The sequence below is a fragment of the Pyxicephalus adspersus genome, chromosome 8 (genome assembly GCF_032062135.1).
Source record: "Pyxicephalus adspersus chromosome 8, UCB_Pads_2.0, whole genome shotgun sequence".
Taxonomy (NCBI): domain Eukaryota; kingdom Metazoa; phylum Chordata; class Amphibia; order Anura; family Pyxicephalidae; genus Pyxicephalus; species Pyxicephalus adspersus.
In genome coordinates, this window is record NC_092865.1 from 12,436,270 (window position 1) to 12,454,362 (window position 18,093).

General features: G+C 37.6%; 1 protein-coding gene across 1 annotated transcript in view; it reads right to left on the bottom strand.

Annotated features, from left to right (window-relative positions):
• Positions 1 to 2,050: 2,050 nt before the first annotated feature.
• Positions 2,051 to 18,093, bottom strand: part of ADGRL4 (adhesion G protein-coupled receptor L4) — a 107,893-nt gene continuing 91,850 nt past the window's right edge. The window contains exons 12-16 of the mRNA XM_072419528.1: positions 16,159 to 16,379; positions 16,002 to 16,068; positions 11,474 to 11,565; positions 8,294 to 8,462; positions 2,051 to 5,496 (exon numbers count right to left, since the gene is read on the bottom strand). Of these exons, the coding sequence (XP_072275629.1) occupies positions 5,434 to 5,496; positions 8,294 to 8,462; positions 11,474 to 11,565; positions 16,002 to 16,068; positions 16,159 to 16,379 (612 nt within the window). The 3' untranslated portion in view covers positions 2,051 to 5,433. The remainder of the gene's footprint in view (positions 5,497 to 8,293; positions 8,463 to 11,473; positions 11,566 to 16,001; positions 16,069 to 16,158; positions 16,380 to 18,093) is intronic.

Genomic DNA, 18,093 nt, shown 5'->3' on the forward strand with positions numbered 1-18,093 from the left:
GGGAGGGAGGGAGAAGCCCTTTCCCTGGAGGGAGGGAGGGTGGAGCCCTTTCCCTGGAGGGAGGGAGGGAGGGAGTGAGGGAGGAGCCCTTTCCCTGGAGGGAGGGAGGGAGTGAGGGAGGAGCCCTTTCCCTGGAGGGAGGGAAGCGGGGCAGGCAGGGAGGGAGGGCAGGGCCTTTTCCCCTTAGAGAAGGACCATAAAAGCACTCTTCCTAAAGTTTTTTGTGTTAGTGTTTTTGCAATTTTTGTTATAAGATCACATCCCCACCGGATTTAAAAACAAAAAATAGATAATAGATGTCTCCAGACTAATTTTGTTATGAAGTCTTTTTACACGGGAATTGACACATTGCCCTGCAGAGCTTTGTAAACCATCAAAAGTGTCAGATGCTATGATTCTTACAAAAAAAAGCTAAATATTTAATTTTTGACCTTTAATAATTAAGCCCCTTAGCTGAAATCCAGCTTTAATACTGCCATGTTACAGATCCATGAAGGTCTCTGGGTATTCCATTTCTATGGTAACCAAGTTGTATATTGTACTCTCTTCAGATGTGCCTGGGAGTTGGACCACAAAAGGCAGCACTTCAGACAAGGTAAAAACCACACAATACATTTTAATTTTATTTATTTTGAATTTAATGTTATTTTTAGACTATAATTAGGTAAATTAAAAAAAATGTCCCCATATTTCCATATTGGAGACATATGCACTATATTTCGGGAAGAAAGTGAATGGAATCATCTCATAATATAACAGCCAATACAAACAGAGGTTCTAAGTAGGAACAAGTAGTATAAAAGTGGGAACTGTTGGTTTGGAAGGCAAATGCAGTCAAATGGCCTTTTCATGGTAATACTGGTCCACAACACAAGATTTGTTGCAATGCTACTCCATCATTTACAATGGTCTGGATTTGGTAAAGCTCCAAAAGGCTGGTAAAGCTAGACTATCATGGGGGACCAGATCCATTCTAGGCATGCTGAATCACCCAGGTTCTCACATGATATTCTTCTCCAGTCTTGTAGAGCTTTATTAAATCCAGCCCATTGTAAATGATTGAGTGCTGTCTGAGCTAAACCACATGACTGCCCTCCTGCTTTTGACTCTTTCCCATTCTACCCAAAACTTAGCAAAAAGATTTCAGTTGGGTTTTACCTGGGGAAAAAAATGTGGACATTATAGTAGATCTATGGGGAAACTATAAGTTCACAGTCTGTATAAAAGGCTGTGCATACCAACAAGACCAGATTTCTATTTTTCTGAGTATTCCCTAGAACAGTGTTTCTCAACCTTTTTAACATGGTGGAACCCTTGAAAAAACCTTCAGCTCTTAGGGAACCCTTCTATAAATCTACAGCTCACAGTACATTAGTATGGTTCTAAGTGGGAAAAATTTAGTTAATAATGAGGAAATGGTGTTAACATTGGTGGCCAGAGGGAGGAATGTTACCCTCCCAGATAGCCAAAAAGATTTTTGGTGCCATTGGTACCTGACATGAGTGGTTCAAATTGTTGACCGCCCAGGAAACCCTTAGAAACCTCTGGAGGAAACTTAGGGTTTCATGGAACCATGGTGGGGAAATACTGTCCTAGAGCATTTTGTAAATTCATGTTGACCCTACCAGTAAAACTAATGAAAAGGCACTTGAAATGATAGACAACGCTCTTCCTTCTGCAGTACAATTATTGTTGTTTTATCACCTGTGCTGCTGTAGCTGCTTAGACGTTGGCACATTTGATACCCCACTCAGTGATCTGTCATCCACAGATTGCTCTTGTGCATATACCTAGGGAATGATGTAAATCCTGGCATTTAACATGCCAACTTGCATAGGAGAAGTCCTTTTAACAGTGGACTTCTCCTATGGACTGTAATTAGGTTTTAAATAAAATTAAGCAATTTTGTATTTCCCTTTTGTTTTACCTATTGTCCACAGTCTGCAAATCATGCTAAAAGATGAGAATCCTAAATTACCACTAGCCAGTTTTCTTCTAGCCCTTTTTGTATTGAGCTCAAATTCCCCAATAAATAAAACCACAATAAAAAAACGAGGAAGTATTTATTGTAGCATAACATGCCGACAGTACATCCAAATGGTACATAAAAGCTCAAAAGACTCAATATAAGCAACAGAATATATATACACACACATTAAAACGATATTATAATACAGCTTTTAATTGCCAAAATGCAATAATCTCTTTTATTTTTATAATATTTTAACTGAAAGTGGTAAATTTTAACATAAACATAGTTGGTAAAACAAGGGTGAGTACAAGATATTTACTATGGTGCAAACAGTGAAATGGTTTTGTATCTCAAGTATGAATCACAAATCACATTCAGACAAGGTAGGTTACAGCTGATTACTGTATGAGATTTCTTAGTAGTGGCATTTTTTAATCTTTTCTGTGAGTTGTAGTACAAATAGGTTTCTAGCATCACTGGGAATTGTAGTCCAATATCTCCCGATTACCAAAAAAGAGAATGCAGTGGACAGGTGCCATTCAACAACAAGATGAAAAGTTAAACTACTTGGCAGCTTGCCAGTTTTCTTTGTCTCGAGGTTTAATTTTTACATTTCAGCAGAGTGTACCTGGTCACTGTATGTATATTTAAGCATTATAAAGATATTTTAAACCAAATATGTGGCAAAGAAGAGTTAGAATAGGGGAAAACACCTTCCAAATGCTCCAAAAAACACCCAAAAATGCCCTAATGCCCAAATGGGCATTTTACCTTTTTCCAATTTGAGAATTTGAAGCATGGGTGTTTAAATGCTCAAATTAAATTCTGCAGAAACAGTCTGTGTTTATTAGTTTTTTACAATGTTCTAAACAGACAACCATGTGAAAAGTTCTTGTATATACTATAAGGACAAAGTATGTGGGCGACCATCCGACTGATTGTATTCAGGTGTTTTCAGTGAAGGTTGCTGGTACTACTACAGAATACAAAGACATTCTGGACAATTTTCCTGTTTCAAACTTTTGGCAACAGTTTGGGACTGGCCCTTTTAGGCTCCAGCATGACCTAGGTCGCACAAAGTCAACTCCATAAAGATTTAGTTTGACTATGTTGGCGTTAAGGAAATCAGATTGCCTATACAGAACTCCAACCTCAACCCTTCTTGAGTAATTGGCAACACAAATGCTCGTTTGGCTGAATAAGTACAATTTCTTTCCTTCCAAAAACTTGTGAAATACCTGTTGGAAGTCTATAAAACCTCAAAGGTGGGGAAACGTATGAGGAAATCTAATACAGGCATTATGGTCAGATATCCACATACTCTTGACCATATAGTGCATATTTTGAGTGCATAGTTAGCTATATGTTTGGAAAGTCCTCCTGATATTACTTGGCATTGCAAAGGTTATGATGGAGACTACAACTGATCAGCATTCCAGAATCACTCATCTAAAAAACTAGGTATATTTGGCAATTTCATAAAATACCTTTACCTTGTATTAAATGCCTGTCCTTTCTCCACCCAAGCATATAAACAGCTTTGTGAGTTACATAATGCATTTGATCAAATTAACATAGATTATCACTGTATCGCTCAAGGTTCCCTTCTGCTAATACTTAATGCACATCTGTCATATGCAGACCCGCTCATTGATATTCTAAGAGAGCATGTGACATCATTATGTTGTAAATATCTTCAGAAATTGTTGCAGCGGATGATATGCAAATGTGCAGGTTTTCGGCTGTCAATTACATGTAAATTCTAGTCAACTATAGAAAATAATACAATGCGACTGCAAAATAACTATTAAAATATATTCTTCTTATAAATAAAATCTATATAAAAAAACAAAAAAGGAAATGTTGTTTTTTAATTCATTGGTCTATTCTAGCTAGAATGGAGTGGGGGAACACTGTACATGTAAATGTAGAAAACGGATTGATAGTTGAAGTTATTATGAATTGACATATGTATGATTACCTTGAATGGGAATGTAGGAAAGCATGCAGTCACTGAACATTTAATTTATTAGGGGAATCAAAATGCAGTGACCTACTGGAAAACATTCACATAGAAGCATATATATATATATATATATATATATACACACATTTTACCATTATTATTGGCTTCTTCTTCTGCAGGTTTTCACTTATTTTGTGTATGGGCACCATTAGGTTAATAAAACAGTTCAGAGTCAATTTCCAACCATTATGCATGAGGGCCCACCTGGCTATATATAAATCAAATATTTTTTTTCTTGTTCTTTTGATCCTTATGATGCATAACTGTTGATCTGATAGAATGCATCATGATTTAAAGGAATCTGCAGTTAATTTGCCTTTCACTGAAACATTTCCTGTTGGAGAATTATTTACTCCTAATTAACCACATGGACCTAGAATATTTTCCATCAAGATATAGAAGTCTACTTATATTGAAATTATGAATCTGAAAATCATCAAATAATCTCTGGTGTCAATATCTGATATTGAAAACATATGAACCTGGAATTTTCCCCACCAGAGAATGTTTGCTCCATGTCAGCTTAACTCTTTCTAAAATGATCTCCATAGTTGTTTTACTCTGTATGAGGTTTTCTGCCTTTGGGACAATGTTGTTAGTGGAACTAGAAATGGGGAAAATCTCCCAAGAACATACAAAGACTACAATGGAAAGCCTTACCATACCTAGAGCTTTTTCCATACTTAGAGAGCTTTTATTCCTTTGTCCTCACTTAAAAATGTATGTCCTGTCCTGGTGATATTTTCACTGATACACAAAGTAATCAGTCCCCCCCAATATGGTCACAACGATCAGTATAAACTGGTGATTTCCAATCTAACTGGTAAAGTTTCTGACGTGCAACCTTTGTTCCTCTACAAATCAATTGCTTCTAATAATACTGCATTGGGACAAGGAACTTGAGGTTCTCTCATCAAGAACACTCCCCTATTCACACACTAATAACCAAATAGATCTTTCAACACTTAAGGGAAATAAAATCAGCCTTATGATGAAAAAAATTGGCCACAAATTGTATTTTAGCAGTGTCAACCCAAGGTCAATAGACCACATGTAAAAAGATGTCTAAAAGAGGGACCGCTCTTGGTGCTCATAGCAATCCGCCTAAATTCTCCAACACTGTTTTGAAACAATCGAAGATGGAAACAAATATGATCTGATTCCTCCCCAGACACTTTTTTTTCATTTGGTCCAAATGATCAATAATTGGCTGTTATGAGAAAAACAGGCAGCTCTTATTTCAGACATTTGAAATGAATGTATTGCTGGGGCAATATTAGAACAATTATTTTTTAAAAGGCTCTAGGACATTTAACATACAGACACATGCTGTACCCTGTAAATACTGTTACAGTCATCATGCATGTATGGTGGCTCTACTTTATGGTGTGGGGAATTACAAATATTTGCTGTGGATTATAACTGCTCCTTCTGTTTATCTCAGACACATAAGACAACATGGCACATTCTTGAATAGTCTGTAATATTCTTCTTGTATCTGAAAAAGAAAAGACATTGTGTAAAACATATGTTACCTTACAAGAAAATTGCTTAAAGCCAATTAATAAATAACAGAGCAAGCCAATTTCAATACACTTGAGATCTGATATAAATAATCTGCTGTGGGAGAGAAAGTGGGAATCATAAAATTTGTTTTTGTACTCCATATGGGTGGGTACAATGGCGCAAAATTGTTGCAGAACCCCTGTACATAAATGACTTGGTCCCCCTTACACCAAATTGACTTGGGTTCCCCCTGGGAGCCTGTGTTGGCTGAGGTATGTCTGGAGCCCTCGTGCAGTGGAACACTTTGCACCTTCCAATGTCTGGGTGGGTAAGATTGTTAGATTCCTTGACTACTCTTGAGGAGCATCTAGCCTGACCCAATTCATAAGATACAAAATACTTTGCTCCTGAACCCCTCTCCATGGACTCCTGTTTAAATGTGAACATCAGGAAAATATAAAGAACATATACTGATCATGGCATTTTTTAGGGTGAACTCCAGCCCTGTGTTTCTTTTTTTATTCTTGCAGATAGTCTTCTTACTGTACTGAAGACAGTTAGTTTACTTTGCCTGCCCACTATGACTTTCACTCAACAAGCATTAAACTCTGCAGCAGGCATATTGACTGATGTCATATGTCTGATGGACTACAGGAATAATCCAGAACAACCCCACCATCTATGTTGCCCTGGCTTTTCCTTTTCAATGATAAACGTCCTACAAGACACTATGACCAGGGCCTGGCATGTTCTTACTGGCACCTAGTGACGTATGTCTCCATCTCTAACCTAACATATGTGGCATGGATAGCCATTAGAGCTAAGTCACTAAACTACACAGCGGGCATTATTTCTATTTGGTAATGATTGTTAGTGGTGGTATTACCCCAATAACCACCAACCAATGGGAGTACTGCGGCTGTGTATGCTACCCACCAGTAGTGAGCTGGTACTGACAGCATTCCAATGATTAGTAGTTCAAAAAAGGAAGGGGATAAGTATGGCAATCACTTTGATTGGTCATCTAGGTAATGAACACTGCATAATAGGAGGAATGCAGGGAGTACATCACATTTTCACCAGGGAATAATTGCCTCCTCTTACTAGCTTGTACAGTAAAGTGAACCTGTTATTTTACCTCAAAGGGCAATGTGCAGGTTCAATTTAAATTTTACAGAAAAAAAAAATAAGCAATACTTTTTCTCTGTGTTGAGACATCATAAAGCGTGCTATTCTACCCCCAGAAGAATGCTTTTTGTTGTTTAGTAAATAGGCTCCAGTGAGTTTACGGAGATTCATAAAGCCAAAGTCTTTAACATGCCTGTGCTTCCCAGCCTTTTGGAATTACCCAGTCATTTTCGGAGATAATGTATGGAAATATTCAGAGAGCACAGAATGCGTTTTGCATACGAATGATCTCTCGAGTGGTAATTGATATGCAGCTATAACATGAGGCCAAGAAAACAAACAAACAAATAAACAAGCGATGTAACCACAAGTGCGGACTTGCTCTATCAGACGGCTTTATGTTGCCGTAAGTAGCAAAGTTACAGCGTAGTTACTATTTATTAAAAGTTCTCAGCAAACACTTTTATCCCAGGCCTTAAAAAACGTGTTACCAATGAGGATTACCAACAACAGCAGGTTTAATCATCATCCAGAAAGTCTAAATGTAAGTAAATAGAGCTTATATTGATTTAAATCACAGGTAATGGTTCACCAATTACTGTAGAGCAAGACTATTATAGCTGTTGGATGCTGCTAACTAGCTTTGAAAATAATCATTTTTTTTTATTGATGAGAAAAGTTCTGTAGTTTGCCTATAAACTGAGGACAGATGATTGTGCCTGAATAGCAAAATCACTATTACACTCGTGTGATTCCAATTAGAAGAATAATGAAAAGGAATTCTGTATACTTTAGAACACTCCCAGCTATGTATAGAAATTAGGAGTGAGTAGAGGTGTTCCAAAGCCCCAATATACTTCCTGCCTTAGGGCAATACCTATACTCCCCTATTAATGGGGGCAATTTACTGAAGTAATATTGTCCATTCACTTACCAAGGTGAATTGTCACCTTGCAAAGAATAATAGACAGAGCTTGGTGATTTAATCATCTTGCATGCTTTCTGTTTTTTTTGGCAACATGTGATTGAAGGTAATCTGCCTTCCTATCAGCTAAAGCTTACTCTGATTTCACTGTTCACTGTGAATTTCTCACAATGTACATTGGAAGCTGTAGCCAGTTGGATAAAGCCCATCTCATTTCCTGGTTGGATGACGTCCAGTATTATTTAGCCTTTTCCTCCCTAGCTTTACTGTAACTGGCACACCCATTTCATTTATTAGATTTCAGTTTTTAATAATGGATGGTCAATATTACTTGTGGGTGTGTATGGGTTCTCAATGCACAGAGATGCTCAGATACTCAATAATGATCTCACCAGAAAATAAGGTATTACAATGTCATTAACATGTTGGAACCACGTAAGTCACAAATAGGTGGCAGTGTTGTTTAAACGTGCCTCAGTTCAATTCATACTCCACATGACCCACAATATCCAAATCCAAAATGAAGTTCACCTTTCCAGCAACAATTGCAAACATCTTTAACAGGCTCAACAGGCCTCTTACAATTTCCATGAGCTGGTGGTCACCAATGGCTGGGACAGACTGAAGAACAAATTAAACTTTTTTCCAACCTTACCAACTAAAATTTTCTGATTTGGTTTTGGCTGTTAAGATACCTGTGACATTATTGTTAAACAGTTATAGTAATACTACTCACCTTCTTGGATAACACACATTGGAAAATAAAGATAAACATTCCCTGGAATGCGTTGGAGATTGTGAAGAGGTAAGCTGTAACTACCGAACCATTTACAACATGGAGGACACCGAACATCCATGTAGCACCAAGGAGGAACAGAAGAGCAAGAGCACCTCGTGCACATGACCTGCAGAAACATGAACAAGGACAGTTTTACAATAAATATATACAAACAACAACAAAAAACAGTTGACTTGAGCCAATTAAATGCTATGCTGGCAGATTTTGATTGGATTTGTTTCAATTTAGTGCAATTTGCATGACATATAGATGGGATTTGCCAAAAAAGTTGAATTTTCTGCAATTCAATGACCATCTCTAATGGACATTTGGCAAGTCAGTGACATTTTAGTCAGAAGGCTGTTGGCCCCTGTGATTAAATAGGTTTCTTCATATCAACATTAAAATCAAATTATACCATCATTGGTAAAGATTCCTAATAATTTATATTTATCCAGTTATTGGGTAGCATTACATCAGATCTGTTTTCCAAGAGCAGGATGGCAGGGTGCTGGGCCATCTGGGAGTTTCCAATCCCACAGGTTTTGGGTTGTAGTGAAATTATGAAAATCCTCTTTAGACTTGTTTAGTAAGCTTTGTGTGAAACTAACCCTTGCTTTTATTGCCAGAGCCAATATTAGGAAATAAAATCGTGGATAGTGTTACAAAGGTGGATGATGTGATGATCAGCAATAATCATCTGTTATTTTCCTGCACACATATGACTTTGTTCACTCTTGAACCTGGCCAGAAATTTAAAAAGTTTTTTTCAAAGTGCTTAGGGAAACAAAGAAGCCCTAATACTCAAGCACACCAACTTGTTAGTGCTGCCATAGAAGCAGGTAAACTGCATGGAAGAACGCAGACCCTAAAATAATACTTCTAAAGTACACTAAAATCCTCATCACTGAAAGCACCAAGCAAGCTATCTACCTCCCAGACCTTCGCCATCACGGCATTATGCTGATTGCACAGCTGTACTCTAAAATAAAAAGTCTTTAGTAAATATGACTTCCCTGGAGAATGGCAAGGCTGGCAGTGCCATATGACTTCATTTTTAATCTACTCTGAGGAATTCCCCACAGGAAACGTCTGTCTTTAATAACACGTGAGTTGGTACAGCTTAGAAATTCAGCTTTTCCCTGTGCACCGCTACCATTTTATTTTTAGAACTGAAATTATTAAAAAATGTATATTGGTTTTATGCATTTCTCCACCTCTTGACACTAGAGAAATTTGATGGTGTTAGATAGGGCAGTGAAGTAATAAACCTTGCAAACAGATATTACCTATCATGCATCCTTAGGGCTCAAGCCAATGGGTGTTGTTACCTATTCAAATGAATACAGCTACTTTCCTGAATCGCCTGCAGCTCAAATGTACCACAGTTGGACATGCTTCATCCAAAGAAACACCAAGCAAACCAGGTCAAATAGAGATATTGAACTGCTATGTTTTCTGTTCCATGAAAATCATGGAGATTTTGGTGATCTATGTTTGAAATGCATGTCAAACACAGGAAGCTAATACCTGTCAACGTAAACCCTTGTAAAGGTATAGGCTTCTAATATAGCAATTGTAGTTTTGAGGTCCTAATTTGAGTTGAACACAAATTTTACTCAAATTCCTAAATTTAAATTTGATCAAAGTGATCGAATGGCTTGGCCATCAAACTTGAGTGCCAATCGAATATGCTCCACATACCATTTGACCCCAAAATGAATTAATTAAAAACTCACCAATGTAGAAGCTGCTGGTTTTTGTAAGGTTCCTCTCATTTGGGTCAGAAATGACACACACGGCTCAAGTTTAGTTCAGGTCTAGGGGTGTTTATTGAAAATGCCACACACCAGGCTCATTATCTGTGGGACAACACAGACTAAAGCTCCTTGCCTTCTATGCTCGATTCCCCAGGAACACTGACTCTTCATATGAAGCTTCTTATGGGAGTGGTTTACCCTTAAGACTTTCAATGACAGTCCCAAAATCCTAGCACTTGTGGGCTTCTAAAATGAAAACTTCAATGGGTCTCCCCTTCTCCTTCTGAGGCCTCTGTATGAGGCTTTAGGAGTTCCTCAGGCCCCAAGAGACTTCTGGCTTTCTTCTCAATGAACCATGATTACCATCTGGGAGGCAGTGGGACAACACAGTGCATAAGCCTAAGTTAATTGCTCTCTGTCCTTGATTCCCCAAGAACACTGACTCTACTGATGTGGTTTCCTATTGGAGTGGGTAACTCTTCCAATGACAGTCTCTTTTCAGGCCTATGTATCCAGCTTTAGGAGTTCCTCAGACCCCAGGAGACTTCAGGAGGAGCCTTTTGGCTTTCCTCCAATTAAACCAAGATCTAGAGCCAGGATTGTATTCTTTTTAATCCACTTGCCTTTTTGGGTGTCAACTTCAGTAATTAGGTGGAGAAGAAACACCTTCAGCTAATGATTTCCTCCCCTCACAAAGACCGGGAACCTTTTCTGGTGACAGGAGAGAGCTGACCATTCACACAACCTGGAGAATCACAACCTCTTCACCAGTGTTATTTGACCTTTATAACATGTGGGAACCCTTGAAATAACTTTGAGGTCTTCAGGGAACCCCTGCTATAATTACTTCATCCACAACTCACAGCACAACCAATAATCAATGTGGAGAATACCTGTTTGGTTAATGAATGTGTTGATAATTTGCAGTGCAAAGAATGCAAAGAAAATAAAAATAAAATGGTTTTTACATCCACAAATTTAAATAGTTGAAGTCAGCAGAACTTCATCTCATTTACTAAGATAAAGAAAATATTCATTGCTAAGGGATAATTCAGTTTGCTATGTGAACAGCCTATGTTTTTTCGTAAATCAACGCAATTGCCCCGTAAACATTTCACAGCCAGCTGTAGGCAACTGTAGACTCCCTATGGAAGAAGCCCAATTTGAATATACCCCACTAAACACAAGGGATACTGCAGAATTAGAGCAGTGCCTTTGTAAGAAAGGTAGTAAATATTGTTTATTGTTTCACTGCGCTGTCAAATGTGTCATAAATATGTTGTATCGCCAGAAGCACAGTTGTGCCGTTTTTTATTAATACGCTTCCCCATTTGAGATGTTCCTGTATTCGTTCACTTTAGAATTTCAGATTACTCACCGTATGTTTTCATAGCAACTACCTTCTGGTTTTAACATTGCAGTATGTCGAAAAACTTTGTAGATAATCACACCAAATGCCATCAGATTAACCTGCAAAGTGAGAGAATGACATGAAAGATATAAAAACAATACTGATCCAAGGAAAGCCTTCTAGAAGATGTACTTTTTATATTCATTACATAGATTTTTATCTTCAAAGCAGAACTTTTGGCACCGTGAGAAGAGTTTGTACAACGTTGAGTTTGCTGTGAATTCCAACATTTGCCACTCACCAAATTCTGGCATTACTGAAAGTAACATAGGTTATGTAATGGAAACGGAGAAGTTTTTTAAAAAATGTTTTCATAGTGTGAGGGGTAAACTAAGGAATCGGGGAAACACAACAGAAGATTAAACATTTTATATCTTATTCATATAACTGATCTGAGATGCTTTTCTTTTTATGCAGTTTATGCTGTCACATCACCGTTTGCCCCAAATTAGGCACTGCTAGGTCCCACTTTACATAATTTAATTTTTAGTGGTCAGTAAAGGAATTAATATATTAAATAACAAGGAAAGGGCTTGATGCCTTACTCTAATTTCAGAAAGTAGTTTCAGCACTTTCTATAGATTGCTTTAAGAAAATGTTGGATGCTTTTCTAGAAGCACATACTGGGTATTAAAGTTTTAAAGTAAAGACAACAGAGACTGTTGATCCAGGGAACATCCGATGGGATAATTTTTTCCCCTATTGGAGCAAATTAAACTATGTTTTATAAGGGTTTTTTGCCTTCTTCTGGATCAACTATGTATATAGGATTTTATCTGGGATATGTCTATTTTCCTAATGGTTGAGCTTGATGGACTTATGCGTTTTTTCAACCTGACTATGTAACTTAGGTAGAAGTAGAGGTCACATATATGGCCCTTGGCATGGGATTTACAGATGGAGAATCACAATTACTACAAAGTACCTGTACCTTTAGCACTGTTAGGTTATATTCACACTGGTCATGAGGTTGTTGTGTGTTTAACACTTCCCCATGCCAGGGAACTGCTGCCACTTGGGTAGATGCTACATGTATCTTCTCATGGTGGCAGCCCCAAAGAAAATGACTGGGGTGGCAGTGAGCAGTATGAGTACCCCTCACTGCCGGCAGTTGTCAAATGTGCAGTCATGTCGAATTGCTCAATCCAGAAGCAGGTCTGAACCTACTCTGATCACAAAAAAGTTTAAGGTCAGACAAGAGCACTTTACAAGTCTCTTTATATGTCTCAAAATGTATTAAATCCAGTTTACTTGGCTGCTGCCCCGCCATATAGTTTAGATGCAGCCATATGGTTTAGGATAAACCATCTGCATCTACAACTATTCATCAAACTAATAAAGGTAAAACATCTTTCCAGAAAGTCTTTTTTTCCAGAGGGTGAGTTTCATCTCATCCGCTCATGTGAAATAGCCAGCTCCCATCTAATGCTACAATTTGGGTTAAAAATAACTGTGATGATTACAGGTTATCAGGGAATTTGTGAAACATGAAGATGACAGTGTAATCTTCTGCAATGTCCGATCACCAATAACAGGTGATACAAGGCAATATTTGAACTATCAGATTATCAGACTGTTGACGTGGTTTTCTTCTTGAACCTCCCGCTGGGTTTTTCCAAAGTGCAGCTGACATGTCAAACTTTATTTTTGTGCTTTCAAAGTTTCAGGAACAATTTAGATGTTTAGAGCCACTTCTGAAAAAAATAAAGTCTGCAAAGGCTTGACAAGGAACTGTGACTGACTCACCGGACTTTGATGTGAAGTTAAAGAAGCGATAAACATATAGGAGACCAACTTTATGTAAAAAAGTTCCTGGTAATAGTTGCAAGTTGTATATTTGTAAAATTAGAAGAAATTTTCAAGGAAGAAAAAGACAGGGTTTTTTGGTGGCAAAAGTCAAAAGTATATATTTAGCATGCATACAAGTATGCAAATGTAAGCAAGACACATTGACAATATAAACAATAAGTAAAGTACAAAATATAACACACATGAAAATCAGGCTTCTCCTGAGGGTGGACTTTCAAGGAGTTAGCCTTTTATAACTAGACACTCAGTTGTCTGACTGAATATTAAAGTGGTACAAATGTCAAAGGTCTCTATCCCGACACATTTCGCCAATAGGCTTCATCAGGGGATGTACAGAAAATGTCAGAGCAGCTGTTTAACAGCATATGAAAATATACCCACACATATTTTGTGTCATATGTAAACAGCTGCTCTGATGTTCTGTGTACATCCCCTGATGACGCCTATTGGTGAAATGCCTCGGGTTAGAGACCTGTGCCCATATTCATATCTATAAATTGCCATAAAAAATAAAAACTGGCAAGCCTTCCTTGAATGTCCTTGTTCAGGTACTTTCTTTTATAGAGTGACTATAATTTCCTAATTGTGCTTCTGCATTGACAACTTTTCATAAGTGCCCCAGTTGACACCACAAGTAGCCTGTTGCCTCAGTCCCACTGTTGTTGTTTTTGAGAAGCAGATCTAGAGCAATGATGTGTAGCCAATGCTGGAGAAAATATGTTGTATGTGAACATGATCAAGTTATGGTTTACATTTACTTTAATTGGATTGTACAAGTAACCATTCGGAATCAAAACGTGTGGTGGAGTAGAGTCCAGAGATCCAAACTTTTCTCAAATTTTTCTCAAACTTTTTACCCCTGAGGAACCCTTCAAATAAATTTCAGGTCTCAGAGAACCAATTTGGCTAAACCAATTGGGGTTCAGTACAAAAAACTTCCTAAATTTGTTACCAGTGGAAAGAATGTGCTGGCTAGATGACCACCTTTGTAGACAACTAAAACATTGTAGCATTGGATCAATCAGCCACATTTTGAGGAACCCCTAGCAACCTTTGGAGGAGCCCTAGGGTCCACGCAACCCTAGTTGAAAATAGCTGTTCACTAGGGTGAAAGATTTTAATTTAGGGAGACACAACTTATGATTTTTCTATTACTGATTGCTTGGCAATAACAGCCGCTAAGTGCCTATAGTTATTAACTAAATATTCTTTTTTCATCCAATGAGATGAATCACAGCAAAATGAAATCACTACAATTGACATTTGATTAATATTGACAGATAGTGTAAATAAAACCTTTATTTTAAAGATAATATCCAATTGATCCATTCTTATTCCTATAGACTTAGATCCCACTGGTTGATTGGCTTCCCTGTTTGTACCATAACAGGAACTGCTGGGATCAAACTGCAGTCCTTTTAATGTTATTTGTATCATCATCACTACTAACGATCTGCAGCAGCTGGCACTTGTACAGACGTAAGCAGTAGAACGATTCTCATTATGTGTCATCACCTACCACTAACCTAAAGATTAAATAAAAAAAATTAACAAACCTGTAGCTTAAGATTCACGTCAGCTCAGTTCAATAATGATCCGTAATTGCTTTCAAAATTATCGACTTCTAAATAGCTTCTTTAAAACTTGGCAACTACACCAGCTAATTCTTGAGATTTACAAATTGGCTGATTGGGGGGAATCTTTAACGCTGCAATTATTGTCATGCAGATGCTTGGGGTGCAAAAGGAGTAACCCATGTTGTGCCAAAATGGGAGCACCAGCATATTGTTAACTATTAATTTAAATGTATGCAATATTTTACTCTGATAACTGTGTAAAGTTAGCACATGCAATGAGAGTATTTAGTAATTTCAAAACACACACACATCTGTTTGCCCTCCAAAGTGCATAAAAAAATGATTTTTTTTTACCCTCTACCTAGGATGCCAAGATACGGAGATAGACAAGAGGTGGGAGAGGTGTAGCGGGGCCATCTATCACTGTGATGTTGGACGGCCCTCCTTTACTAGAAAAATCAGCTCACAGCCTTGGTACTTTCATTCTTAGCTGGTGCAGAATAATTGTTGGATGCTAATGCATTTTGCTATTGCGTTTGCTAATGCAAACTTCTGGTTAATATACTATTAGATATATTTAATGCCTTTCTAACATTGAATTTTTTGTTTTTTGGAATGTGAAAGATTAAGCTGTTGTCATATCTTTGTCCTCACTTGAGAGATTCACTCACTCTATTCGTCCTGAGACCATTGTTAAGGCCAGTGAAAGATTGGAAAAAATCCAAAATGTTAAGTAGAAAATAGAAAAAATAGAGATATAATATATGCAGCACATCCAAATAGAAGTATGAATGAGTATAGTGAGGTGGATTTGTCACGTGGACTGAACTCCATTGCCCCAAGGTCTTGCCACATTATGAAATCTAGCACAACAGCCCAACGAAGCAAACATTAGGTGGTCAAGTCCTACTTTTTACATATTTGCATATCAAATAGGTTGCTTGTACTGAGGATGCAGTTACAGAATCCTTTCTTTATCTGTTCCTACCTATTCCAGCCTATTCAAGCTATATGTATAGTGTAGTTAAACCAGCCTTCATATCTTACTTAATGCAAAAAAAGACAATAAACACTTGTGTATATTAATAAAACACAAACTCTGTACTCACAAGAATGATGAGACAGGCCGGTCCAATAAAACTCCATATAAAATTGTTTTCCGTACTCAGCCAACATCTTCAAGATAAATAAAATATTATTGCATAAATAATTCATTTGTTTGAGAAAATATATCTAAATGCAGTGCCTTCACTTCAGCATACTCACACTTTATCCGTGCCGTAATATTTGTATCCCAGAATAGCGGAAACGCCGACCACCACAGCTGGACCAAAATAGCCAAAAATGTAGAAGTTTTTGTGCAAGAATCCACGGTTATAGATGACACCGACCACAATAAGGTACAGGTGAATTCCTTCAATGCACATCCAGGCAAATGCAGCAAGGAAGAAATAATGTAGCATTCCAGCGATGACAGCACACAAAAGCTAAAAAATAAGAAATAGATATTTAGTTATATAAATTTATACAATTATTTAAAAAACAATTTATTTAAGGTTTGGTTTAATTTAAAGTTACCTTGTGGCATTCATATGCCTTTTAAAGGGTCTTTTAAAGCAAATGATCTGAACTGTTTTTACAATTATTGACACTTAAATCATACATCCAATATGTCCCCATACCACTTTCTCCAGCCTGTCTAAATCATCCATTCTTAGCCAGGGTTTTGTGGAACCCCAGAGGTTCCTTAGAGGCTGCTAAGGATTTATTGAACTGTTGAGCTATCCTCTTTTTTAGGATTCCTGCATATTCCTGGGGCCAACACAACCTGGTGTAGCTAGCTGTGTGACATAAATGATCTTTTTAGTAAGTGGTATTCCAGCCAATACTATAGGTGTGGACTTTCTTTCTGCTGGCTACCAATGCAAGAGGGTTTTCCCCAATATTTGGTTTTAGCAAAGGGTCACCTGAAACCCCTCATAAATAGTAAGTACTCTCTGAGGCATGAAAACCATATCAAGTGATTGAGAAAGGTTGGTCTAAATCATAGGTTCCCAACCTATTTTGGGCCAGAGCCCACTTTTTCAAGGCGTCATTCGATAGGGCCCCCCTTATATTATACTATATATTAAAAAAGACAGACTTAAATTATTTTATTAGAAGATATTACACAATATCAGTATATTACTCTAAATATAATAAAAAAAAAAATAAATTGAAAAAAAATGAATATATATTATTATTAGTGAGATGAGCTTGGTGGCAAGTGGCCAGCTATGTGTAACAGGCACCAAGCCAGCAGCTCAGTCCCTTGCTCCGCAGCATCTGCAGATTTGGATTATCTCATAGGACAGCGGTGGGCAGATGAAAGAGAGCCATTATATATGAATTCACAAAGACACAAGCTACAGCTAATGAGATGTTTTCTGTTGTTTATGTACAATCAAAAGTCTCTAAGTGTTCTCATTCCTTCAGGTCATGGCATATCCCTTGGTGACATCCAACTGGAAATGTTCTGGTAATATTTAAGACATATTGTGGCTGGAGAAGTGGCTTAGCCAACCTACAAAATGTCCTCAACATTGGCCTCAACCCTGCAATTCCAATTTACACCACCTTGCACTAGTAGGCGAGGATAGGAAACTATTCATTTTTTTTCCAAATAGATACATTTGATGAACAAATTGTTGGATGTTTAGTTTAATTATTTTGGTAAATGTAAGTCCCGGCCAGTCTCTGCCATTTCCTATGAATTTTAGACCAATACATATTCAGGGTGGATTGCATCTGCTCTTAGAAAAAGAGACTCTAATACAATCACCATTATGCTGGTTTTCTAGCAGTTTGAGGACAATATTATTACAAAAATTGAAAAGGGAATTAGAGGCCCCAGGTTTCATAAGATGTAAATGATAAACAGGTTAGGCTGCAAGTACGTGCCATCCGATGTTGAAGAGGCAATCTGACTATCTTGTTTCCTCAGATGGGCACAAAACGCTATTCACGCTCTACGGATACATGATAAAAGGTGATTTTTACTAAACAGAAACCAGATTACGACCCATCAGATAGATGTTAGCTTGATGGCTTCTATTAGAATGAAGAGCAGTTGTTGACACTTATCAGAGTTCAGTAAATCAGGCAGCTGCGTGAATAATGTAATATTTGGACTTCTCGCTCTTCGCTGCTCGTGGTTATTAC